The 12,194-nt window shown below is 38.3% G+C and overlaps 1 protein-coding gene across 7 annotated transcripts in view; it reads left to right on the top strand.

Moving 5' to 3' along the window:
• The window catches only part of Caprin2 (caprin family member 2), a 47,662-nt gene extending 35,817 nt beyond the window's left edge, over nucleotides 1-11,845 (top strand). For 5 of the 7 annotated variants that reach the window (XM_052720649.1, XM_052720650.1, XM_052720653.1 and 2 more), the window contains 6 exons: nucleotides 1,461-1,595; nucleotides 5,710-5,878; nucleotides 7,924-8,109; nucleotides 8,376-8,476; nucleotides 9,378-9,441; nucleotides 10,944-11,845. In XM_052720649.1, the coding sequence (XP_052576609.1) occupies nucleotides 1,461-1,595; nucleotides 5,710-5,878; nucleotides 7,924-8,109; nucleotides 8,376-8,476; nucleotides 9,378-9,441; nucleotides 10,944-11,512 (1,224 nt within the window). In that variant the 3' untranslated portion in view covers nucleotides 11,513-11,845. The remainder of the gene's footprint in view (nucleotides 1-1,460; nucleotides 1,596-5,709; nucleotides 5,879-7,923; nucleotides 8,110-8,375; nucleotides 8,477-9,377; nucleotides 9,442-10,943) is intronic. The other 2 variants (XM_052720648.1, XM_052720647.1) reach the window with 2 other exon arrangements.
• The last annotated feature ends 349 nt before the right edge of the window (nucleotides 11,846-12,194 follow it).

Genomic DNA, 12,194 nt, shown 5'->3' with positions numbered 1-12,194 from the left:
TCCCTATTACTATTTTTTGAGATGATCTCCTGTCACTCAGACTGACCTTGAATTCCTGATCCTTTTGCTTCCATTTTTCAAATGTTGGGATTCCAGGAGACTATGGCCCAGCTTAGTCAATTTATTAATTTATTTTAATAAACATGCAGGGTTGGAGAGATGGTTGGTTCAGTGATTAAGAACATGTACTGATTTTGGAGACCTAAATCTTGAGTTCCCACACTTGAATTAAGGAGCTCACTACTACCTGTGACTCCATCCTGGGGAATCCAAGGCATTTGGCTTCCATGGGCACTTGTACTCACATGCATAAACACAGATATGTTCACACATACACATACTTAAAAATAAAGTATATCTTTAAAATAACAAAGTATTAGGTTTTCTTATATCATTTTTTAATATAAAAAGAAAAGCTTTAGGTAGGATTAGGAGAAAATATTCATATAACTGAAGATTTGTTTTTTATAGTGTTATTAGCACTGAGTTGGAATGAGTTACAATCTCTCTGGCTCATCTTATCAAAAGCATTTTGACAAGTCGGAGGTGGTGACCCATGCCTTTAATCCCAGCACTCAGGAGGCAGGCAGATCTCTGAGTTCCAGGCCAGCCTGGTCTATGAGCAAGTTCCAGGACATCCAGGGTTATAGGGAAAAACTCTTTCCAAGAATGAACAAAAAAAGCATTTTGACAGTATGAGGTTTGTGTGTAGTTCTAAATCTCAGCCTTTGCTGTTTGAGCAAATCCTTGAGCTAGATACACATGGATGGAATGAATTTTGGGACAATTTAATAACTCTTAGGTTAGATTTTTGAGGTGAACTAATAAATGAGAATTCATATAGACTGTAAGAAAGCATAGATGATTAGTTATTATAGTGCTCATTTGGTCTATATTTAAGATAGTTGGCTTCTTTATGACAAGGAAAAAGTGATTTTTACCAAGTGACCTACAGTGGTCTGCTTTATAATCTTGTTGGGATTGGGTTTTGTGTCATATTAATTTGGCTTTATAGGTAAAGATTACTTAAATTATATCAAAGTTGTTTTATTTTTTAGGCAGAGGACTTAGAAATCCACCAATCTTTTAAATAGAGAACTAACACTAAGGGACTAACTAACCAAAAGTTTCTCCTAAATTCAATCTTTGCATATATTTGGAATAATATTAGATTATTAGTTGGAAATAGTAATTCAGGGCTTGCAGATAGCTTGGTGCCGGTAGGAAGTTGAGATCCCCTTGTATGGTGCTCACTTTGTCAGCACCCTATCAAAAAGCGAGTGCTAGTGTGCATCCTCAGCAGCCGAGATTTAAAAATTGTAAGCAAATGCTGCTCTCTGCATTCCTGTATTCCCGTGTCATCCTAAAGAACTTGCTGACTTGTGTCAGCTTGGAGCTTAGTGCAAGTTAACCTCTTGTCATATGGCAAGTATGGCTGATGCTGCATTTCTCCTCCATAGATGGCAGTTTCCCGGAGCAAACCAGCATCTGCACTTGCTTCTCCAAATCCTCCCTTGTCAAAGGGTTTCCAGTTACCTCCTGCAAGTGGAAGCTCAGCAGCCATTAGCACAGCACCCTTTCAAGCCATGCAGACAGTGAGTATGTAAGGAAAATGATGGCAATTGAAGATCCATGGTTTCTCCTACACCTGTCTTTGGTAGTGGATGAAAAGTATGCCTTCATGTTGCTCTTATTAGGGATGCTGATGTTTATATTTGTCCACTGTAAATAATGTTTGTGACAGCCTCCAGAATTTTCAAGAAGTATTTTTTCCTTTTATTGAAAATAGATTTTTTTTTCATACAATACATTTTGATTATGGTTTCTCTTCTCCCTCCTCTTCCCAGTTCCTCCCCACTTCCTCTCCTATCTGGATCCACACCGTATCTGTCTCTCTTTAGAAAACAAAGAGGCATTTAAGGAATAATAATAAAGTAAAATAAAATACAATAAAAAATTCAGAATATAACAAAATACCAAACAAGAAAAAGAGCCAAAGAAAAAGCACAAGAAACACATGTAGACGCAGAGACACACACATTTGCACACACAGGAGTCCCATAAGATCCCCCAAACCAGAAGCCATAGTGTATATGCAAAGGACCTGTAAGGTAGAAAAAAAAATGTCCTGATTTAACATGAGACAGAGAACCTCCAAAGATGCCATTGAGTTTTATTTATGTTGTCCATCTACTGCTGGGCATGGGACCTACTCTTAAGAGTGATTTGTTCGGGCTGGAGAGATGGTCCAGCGGTTAAGAGCACTGGCTGCTCTTCCAGAGGACCCAGGTTCAATTCCCAGTACCCACATGGCAGCTCACAACTGTCTGTAATTCTAGTTCCAGGGGATCTGACACCTTCACACCAATGCATATAAAATAAAGTTAAAAAAAAAATACAGTGATTTGTTTAGGAGTATTTTTATCAGAGTCTTGTTTCCTCTCTGAAAATGAGTAGACAAAGCTTGGGACCCATGTAAAAATGTGTGTGGTTGATCCCCAGTACCCCCTCCCCACAAAAGGAATATGTGGGTGGTAAACATATTGTTTTGGTAATAGCTTATTATTAATAATTACTGATTCTGTATTACTGAGGGTCCTAGTTTCAGTAACCTGAAGTAAGAGAATGCATATATGAGTTAGTTCTATCATTGTTGAAATACTCATTTAATTTTATTTTAGTCTCATTCTGGCTCATAAAGATTTAGGTTTGTTCAGATTTGTGTGTGTGTGTGTTTTCTCAATGTGTATTCCTCTACAAATTGTAGTCTAAAACTTTAAAAACATAATATTTCAGGGCCTGCAGAGGTGGATCAATGGTTAAGAGCACTTGCTGCTTTTATAGAGGACTCAAATTTGGTTTCTGGTATCCACATGGTAGCTTACAGCTGTCTGTAACTCCTCTTCCAGGGGGTTGATCCCACATCCTGTTCTGGCCTTTGTGGGCGACAGCCACACACATGGTGTACATATATACATGAAGGCAAACATTCATACAAAAAAAGTCTTTAAAAAAGAAAAGAAAGAAAAAGATAATGTGACTCTAGATTGGTGTATTTTCCAGGGAGAGAAAACCATTCAGTGGAGCAGTAAGCACCTTTCTTGCTGGTGCTTCATGCTCCATACCAGGACAGAGCAGGACTCAGTAGCATGAATTCATGGGCCCTCCTATTCTGGCTGCACAGTTTGAGGGTCTTTTCATCCTTGCTTTTCTTCTTTCCCTGGCAGCCTCATAATATTGCTGCTCAAATTTATTTTCACTTTTGCCTAATTAAAAGCAGACAGTGGTTCATCACATGATGAAATAGAATCCTTCACCTGAACTACTGAAGTCCTGTCTAACCTGTCAGACAAGTCCACTGGACTTGTCTTGTGTTGTTCTGTCATAGTGCTTCTTTGTTGATAGCTTTCTGTCTGTTCTGCCTGTTTGAAGCCTGCCCAGTTCAAGCAGGTTCTCACTCATTCACTTTATTTAGCAGGAGGTTAGGCACTATTTATTTTTAAGATTTATTTTTCTTATTTTTGATTATGTGTATGTGTCTGTGTGGGGATATATACATATGAACTCAGGTGCCTTCAGAGGCCAGAAGCATTAGATCACCCTGTAACTGTAGACCTCTGCAAGAACAGTACCATCTCTTAAAAGCTGAGCCTTCTCTCAAGCTATTTTAAAAGCATGTACCAGAGTTTTGTTTGTTTGTTTTGGAGACAAGGTCTCACTCTGTAACCCTGAGTGTTCTGGAACTCACTATGTAGACTAGGCTGGCCCTGAACTCATAGAGATTCAGCTAGGTACTGTTTTTTGTTTTGAGACAGGGTTTTTGTTTTTGTTTTGGAGACAAGGTCTTACTTTGTAACCCTGTTTAGCCTGGAACTTGCTGTGTAGACCAGACTGTCCTTGAATTCAAAGAGATCTGCCTGCCTCTGCCTCCTAAATACTGGAATTAAAGGTATGCTCCACCATGCTGGGCTCAGGAATTATTTTTATTCACCAGAGGTATAGAAATGTAAAACAAAACAAACCACTAAAGTCTTTCTGACAGCTGGTCTTTGACTATGAAAGGGAGAGGGCTAGAGAGATGAGAGACAAGTTACTGCTATCAGTTATGTTTGCTATTCACAAAAACATCAGAGTAGGGAAGGCAAAGGGAAACAGAAGTGTTAGCTCATGACTTGTGGCAAGGTGTCTGGAAGACTCCTACATGGTAAAAATTTAATAACTACTTTCTTTTCTTTTTTTCTTGCTGGAGATTGAACCTAGGATCTTGCATATAAACTTGGCAGGAGTTCTGCCTTTGAAGTTTTTGAAATCTTTTAAAAATTTTTTCTTTGAAAAATTTATACATTTATATAATCTGTTTTGATCATATCTATTCATCATTACTTCATATCCATTTACCACCAGCACCCCAGCTTCCTCTAAGATCCCCATCTTTGTCTTCTTTCTAAAATCATGTTTCACTGCTGTTGTCAGTAATAACCCTGAGTCCACTAATATTACCTGTATGCACATGGTTGTGGGACCGTTCATTGGGATGTGAGTCATATACTAGTGGTCACATCCCAAAAGGAAGGTGACTGTCCCTTCCTCAGCAGCTGTCAACTACCAATAGCTCCTCTGTCGAGGGTGGAGTCTGGGGACCCCTCCTCCATCCATGTTGGAATTTTGACTGGCTTAATCTTGTGTAAATTTTATGCAGGTGACCACACCTACTGTGAGTTGATGTGTGCAGCAACCATGTCATGTTCAAACGTCATCATTCCATGGCTCCTATTCTCATCTACCAGCTCTTAAATTCCGTCTACCCCATCTTCCACTACGTTCTCTGTGCCTTGAATGAGGGGAGTTTGAAAAGATGATTTATCCACATCTGAGTGCAAACAGTCACTTATACTTAGCTATTTTCTGCATTAATACTACCTACTGCAAAAAGAAGCTTCTCTGACCAAAGTTCAAAGCAACATAAATCTATGGGTATAAACAGAAATATTTAGAAAGCTGCTTGACAGAATAACTATATCATAAAGCAACAACAGTAGCTTTTGACCAGATTTACAGTACCAGGCATGATATCCCTGCTATGGTACAGCATGCATGTGGAGGTCAAAGGACAATTTTATGGAGTTGGTTCTCTCCTTCTAGCTTGTTTCACTTAGCATAATATTTTTGATATGTAGTATACATCATATTTTCATTCTTTTTATGGCTGAATAATATTTAAAGTATGTGTCTCATTTCACTCAGGTTCTTTTACATTTTACCTTCGGAAGAATGTTACTAAAGTCGTATCATGTCTGTTCAAGTCTTGACTTTCACTTCTTTTGGGTGGATACCTAGACATGAAACTGGTGGGATTATATTTACCTTTATAAGGAGCCATCATCTCTTTTCCACAGTGCTTGTACCATTTTACTTTCCAGTTAGTAATGTGGTTCCAGTTTCTCCTTGCTTAGTCTTGTTTTTCATCTTTTGATAGTGGTGGTCCCAGTGGATATGAAGTGGTTGGTATCTCATGGTGGTTTTAGTTTACATTTTCCTGATTCCTGATGTTTATCAGTCTTTCATGTATTTATTAGTTGTTGTCTTTGGAGAAATGTCTGTTCAAATCCTTTGCCCATCTAGTGCCTTAGAATCTGGTAGAGTTGTACAGATGTTATTTAGGCATTTCCTCTGAACCATACCCAGTGGTTTTTTTTTTTTTTTTTTAAGGTGTTTAATGTTAATGCACCTCTCCCTCCACGGAAAGAACAAGAAATGAAAGAATCTCCTTATTCACCTGGCTACAATCAAAATTTTACTTCAGCAAGTACTCAGACAATATCCCAATGCCAGCTCCCAGCTATACACATAGAACAGACACCCCAACCTCCAGAGACTGGTAAGACTTCTGAATATATTCTGTATAAGTACCACATGCTAACTCAATGCTTTATTGGAGTACCCTCTGTGGCCCTGGAACTTTCAAAAACAAAAAAATACTTTTTTTGTTTTTAAGATTTTTTTTTTAAGTTTATAAATGTTTTGTTTGCATGTTCTGATACCTTCAGAGGTCAGAAAAAGGCATCAGATTCCCTAGAATTGGAGTTATGGATATTGTGAGCCATCACATGTGTACTGGGAATGGGACCCAGGTCCTCTGTAAGAGAAACTAGTGCTCTTAACTGTTCAGCTATCTCTCCAGTATCTTGAACTATTATTTTAAAGATCTATTTTTATTTATGTGTGTATGTATACCACATGTATATGGAGGCCAGAAGAAGGTATTGGATCTCCTTGAACTGAAATTCCAGTCAGTTGTGAGTTGCCTGATGTGGGTCCTAGGGGTCCTCTGAAAGAGCAACAAGTGCTCTTAACTGCTGAACCATCTCTTCTGTCACCTAATTTGAACTTTGAAGAGGTAGAACTTCAGTGGCTGTTTTAGATTTGTTGGCTCTTATTTTTTAAGTCTGATTGCTTTGGTTACCTAGACAATGGTTGAGATAGATGAGGGGCACTCTAGCTGCTCTGGTGAAGATTTTGAAGCTATTGTATTACATTGTGTTACCATATGTACAGATGATGGCTCTTACAGAAAATAAAAACCAATGTGAGGAGATAATGTAGAATGTTATTGTACTGTTAGCTCAGAGAATGGGGACAGTTTTGGTCTTTTAAAGCTGTTTTGAATGATGAAAGCATAGGTAACCTTCATTCTTTTTAAAAACTTTAAATTTCATTTATTTTGTTTAACCTTCCTTCTTAATACAGAAGTACTGGTAGGTTTATAGTATTGGTATTGCAGCCTTTAATGTACTGTACAAATAAACTGAGACTCTGGGTGCTTTCTTCTTCAGTGGTAAAGAGTATTATTAAGTAGAGTCCTAGATCTCGATGTAGAGGCACTCATTCTGTTGTTACTGTATTGCTGAAATATAGGATACTTTACGTAACAGATGCTGTGGTTATAGTCCTTCTCAATTTTGAATGTTAGTAAGATAAGGATTCATGGCATGGGGATGTAGCTCAGCTATAAAGTGCTTGTCTAACATGCAAGAGGTCCTAGGTTTCATCTTCAGCACTGGCATAAACTAGGCATAATGGAAGATGCCTATAATCCTAGCAATAGGGAGTTGGAGACAGCAAGATTAGAAGGAGTTCATGGTTATCCTTGGATATATAACAAGCTCAGTACCAGCCTGGGCTACATGAGACCCTGTCCTCCCCTCCAAAAAAAAAAAAAGAAAAAGAAAAAGAAAAGATTAGGATTAATTTTCTTTTACTCCTTGATCTAGGATATTTAGCTTAGTATTTTTAATTGTTGTAAAGTGTATATAAAGTAAAAATAATCATTTTAACTTTTTTTTTTTGTTTTTGAGATGTCTCACTATGTAGCTCTAGTGGATCAGGAACTTGTAGTGTAGACCAGTAGGGTCTCAAACCCAGAGAGATTCACCTGCCTGTTTCCAAGTGCTGATTTAAAGGCATATACCACCATACCTGGTATCATTTTTAACATTTTTACACATAGAGTTCTGTGGTATTACATCTAAGTTGTTGAGTAGTCATCACCTCATCACTCACTGGCAATAACTCTGTATCTGTTTATCACTAACTCCTTTTCATTTCTTACCACCCCTGGAATCAACCATTCTACTATGACTTTGAATTTGACTACTCTGGCTACCTCATGTGAGTTGGCATCATATACTTGTTCTTGTTGTAACTTAGTTCATTTAATATAGCACCTTCAAGGCTCAGTCATACTGTGCCAGATTTCCTTCCTCTATAAATTGAGTAATATTCTGTTTCTCATACATGCTTATATATCATAAGTATGTTTTTAAAGGGAGAAAATATAGGTTAGAGGTGTATATATGTTACATGTATATCAATATATATTTTATTACCATTTAACTCTTGGACTTTAAATTGTTTTCTCTTAAGCTGCAGGTTACCATCCGGATGGAACTGTTCAAGTAAGCAATGGCAACCTTGCCTTTTACCCAGCACCCACAAGTGTGTTTCCCAGACCTGCTCAGCCGTTCATCAGTAGTCGGGGGTCTGTGAGAGGATGTACACGTGGTGGGAGGTTACTAATGAATCCCTTTCGGTCTCCTGGTGGCTACAAAGGTATGTTTTGAATCTAGTGTCCTAAATTATTTTAATGTATATGTACAAAGACAAGAAGGAAAAACCAACCAGGTCCATAAATTTTGAGAGTGGGAACATAGTAATAAAATTTCATACTCTATAAAAACAAAAAAAGAAGACATACATCTAATGATGACATTGTAAGATCTGTCCAACTTTTCCCCACCAGTTTAACTTTTAGAGTCAAAGAGTTCAGTGAGCTTCATTTCCCATCATTTTATGTGTGTTGTTTGTTTATTCATTAGGTTTCGATAGTTACAGAGGACCCTCTTCAGCTTCCAATGGGAATTACAGCCAACTGCAGCTGCAAGCTAGAGAATATCCTGGATCACCTTACACTCAAAGGGTAAGTAGTTATTGCAGCTGAATTGTGGAACAGTTGTAGATGTGATACTGGTGAATATTTTTCCTATTAAGGGAAGATGGAATTTAAAAGGTATTTAAAAGAACCTCACATGTTCACATAAGCTCACTTTTCCACTTTATAGGAAAAGGGTCCAGAGGTTAAATTCCTTGTTTGTGGTCACACAGCAAGTAAATAGGATAAAAATTATATTGCAAAATTTTTCTTTTAAACTTCAGAGCTTGTATTCCTTAGTTTCACTAAATTACCTTCAACTTAACTTACTTGTTATATAGAGCAGAATTCGTCTTTACAAGTTTAACTGTTTTGTTTATTCCAATTTGATCACATAGCAATTTTTTCCCTTGTGTCTGATAAAACTGATTGGGGTTTAGACATTCCATTTTAGCAAACTTTATAAACTTTTGTCATGGTTATATTTGGGTTACACCAGTATTTTTCTTTTAAAACTTTACTTGTGTGTGTGTGTGTGTGTGTGTGTGTGTGTGTGTGTGTGTGTGTGTATGCATATGTGCATGTGTGTGTACCATGGCACACGTATAGAGGTTAGAGGATAATTTGTAGGAATTGATTATCTCTTTCTATCGTATGGGTACTAGAGATATAACTCAGGTTAGTCAGGTTTGGTGACAAGTGTCTTGTCCACTAAGACTCCTTCCTCGCTGACCCTAGTCTTTACATTTGATTTACAAACTGGGTCATATTGAATAATTTATGTGCTCTTCTTACTTTACTGTGCCCTTTTATATTAAGATGAATGACCGAGGCCATCTCTGCTTCTGAATTTCCATTATTACTCAGCACTGTATTTTTTACATGGTGTTCCCATGCTAATTAATCTGTATTTTTGGTGCCACGTTAAATATTCATGTATTTGTTTTAGGATAATTTCCAGCAATGTTATAAAAGATCAGGCACATCTAGTGGTCTTCAGGCAAATTCAAGAGGTAAGGGTAATTATATAGATTTACCCAAAGCATGCTTGTACTTCACTGTATCCTCTGTCAACTTCTCTTTAAAGCACATTACTTTCAGCATTTATCTGTTGAAGTTTCAGTTTGTTTAACGGTAATTCTAAAGTATTGAATGAAGCAGTAGACGAGCAAGAACGATATGGAAACTGTCAATTTAGTTGTGTATGTTTCCTAAAAAATTCTCTTTTCTTCATGTGAGCATAATTCCCCATGCTAATTTTAGGCTGAATCTGGTTCAAAATAATGACTTTTTTAGATTTATATATTTTGTGTGTGTGTTTTGCCTGCATGTATGTCCATACACCATGTGTTTGCTTGGTGGTGCCTTGAAGGTCAGAAGAAGGAATCTGATCCCATTGAACTGGAGTTACAGATGGTTGTGAACAACCACATAGGTACTGAGAACTGAACACAGGTCCTCTGCAAGAGCAACAAGTGCTTTTAACCACTGAGCCACCTCTCCAGCCCCCAAAATGATGGCTTTTAAAATAATTGGTACGATTTACACCATTGATATATGGTATAAATGATATGGAACAATGATAGATTTGAATAAGCAGCAGTTAAAACACAGGGCAGTGTACTTAATCACACTTGTTAAAATGAGAAGAGACCATTAAATGATTCAGTGTAATTGAAAAAGAGTTATTAAAGAGACATTTTTCAAAGCAAAACAGTCTTCCTATTTTGAGAAAATGGTCAGAGTCTATAATACTCTTCCTCATATTGAACAGTGTTTTTACATAGCACCTAAAACATTATTTCAGGTCTGAGGAGATGGCTGTGTTAGGTAAAGTGCTCACCATGCAAGCATGAAGACCTGGGTTGAGATTCCCAGCATTTATGTAAAAAGCTGGGTTCTGTGGCAGTTGCCTATAACCCTAGTGGTAGCGGGCAGATTTCAGAGGCTTGCCAGGCCATTCTGTCTAGCTTTTGGTGAGCTCCAGGGTCAGTGAGCTCAAAAAAAAAAAAAAGAAAAAAAGAGGTAGCGAGGGACTGAGGAAGCTCTCTGATGCCAGCCTCTGGACTTCTTATGCATGTGCATGGGCACCTACACCCATATGTCTTTGTTAATGAGTTTTGGTAAATTACTCAATTTGAGGAGGAAGACACATTTTCTTGACCTTTAAAAAAACAGAAAGCAATCAATACAAGATTTCTTAGGACCTTCTGGCTACATTCTATTGCTTTTGTTTTGGAATCTTGTGTTTTCTTTTTTTTTTTTTTTTTTTTTTTTTTTTTTTGGTTTTTCGAGACAGGGTTTCTCTGTGTAGCTTTGCGCCTGTCCTGGAACTCACTTGGTAGTCCAGGCTGGCCTCGAACTCACAGAGATCCGCCTGGCTCTGCCTCCCGAGTGCTGGGATTAAAGGCGCCACCACCGCCCGGCGAATCTTGTGTTTTCATTAGCTGACTAATGTTAAATGTCTTGTCAAAGCTAAAGGCTCACTGAAAAACTCACTGTTATTAATGAACAGCAGGGTGGAGCGACTCCTCTCAAGTGAGCAGCCCAGAGAGAGACAGCGAGACTTTTAACAGTGGAGATTCTGGGCAAGGAGACTCCCGGAGCATGACCCCTGTGGATGTGCCAGTGACAAGCCCGGCAGCTGCCATCCTTCCAGTACACGTCTATCCTCTGCCTCAGCAAATGAGAGTTGCCTTCTCAGCTGCCAGAACATCCAATCTGGCTCCTGGAACTTTAGACCAACCTATTGTGTTTGATCTTCTCCTGAACAACTTGGGAGAGACCTTTGATCTTCAGCTTGGTAGATTCAATTGCCCAGTGAATGGCACGTATGTATTCATTTTCCACATGCTAAAGCTGGCTGTGAATGTACCACTGTATGTCAACCTCATGAAGAATGAGGAGGTCTTGGTGTCAGCCTATGCCAATGATGGTGCTCCAGACCATGAGACGGCTAGCAACCATGCCATTCTCCAGCTCCTCCAAGGAGACCAGATATGGTTGCGCTTACACAGGGGAGCGATTTATGGAAGTAGCTGGAAATACTCTACATTTTCAGGCTATCTTCTTTATCAAGATTGAAATTTAATTTAGAGTGAAAGAATGAAGTTCTCACTAGTGGATCTAAGGAAAAGTAGTCCTTACCCGGTTGGGGAAAATATTTTGTTCCTAGAGGAAGAAAGAGGTCCTTACTTTTTTGTTTTTCTCTTTATGTAAAAACTTTGAAGCGGAATGACAATTAGCACTAATCTGGCACTTTATAAATTGTGATATAGCCTTGCTAGTCACACAGTGAATGTGTATTGTTTGCACTTAACCCTCAACTGTGTTAAGGGTCAGCTTCCTGAACTGACTGCCTCAACTTCAAACAAGTTACAATGCCTTGTTGTGCCTCAATAAAAAACTTAGACTGCACCTCCAGTTGTTTATGTTTTCATAAACGTTTGATTGAGAGGTAGGAATTAATCACTGACAACTCTGGAATGATGGTTGATTCATGAGCTCATGGGTTATTTTTTGGGTTTTTTTTTTTTTTTTTTTTTTTTTTTTGAGACAGGGTTTCTCTTTGTAGTTTTTGGTGCCTGTCCTGGAGCTCACTCTGTAGACCAGGGTGGCCTTGAACTTACAGAGATCTGCCTGGCTCTGCCTCCTGAGTGCTGGGATTAAAGGCATGCGCCACCACTGCCCAGCTCATGGGTTATTTTAAAAGAAGAGCTTATATATGTACTAGGTCTTTCTCAGGTTACTTTTCTCTGATGCATAT

This window comes from Peromyscus californicus, unplaced genomic scaffold (assembly GCF_007827085.1).
Source record: "Peromyscus californicus insignis strain IS unplaced genomic scaffold, ASM782708v3 Scaffold_6__1_contigs__length_162567912, whole genome shotgun sequence".
Lineage (NCBI taxonomy): Eukaryota > Metazoa > Chordata > Mammalia > Rodentia > Cricetidae > Peromyscus > Peromyscus californicus.
The sequence above is the reverse complement of the archived record's forward strand: the minus strand, read 5'-3'. Positions and strand labels throughout refer to the sequence as shown.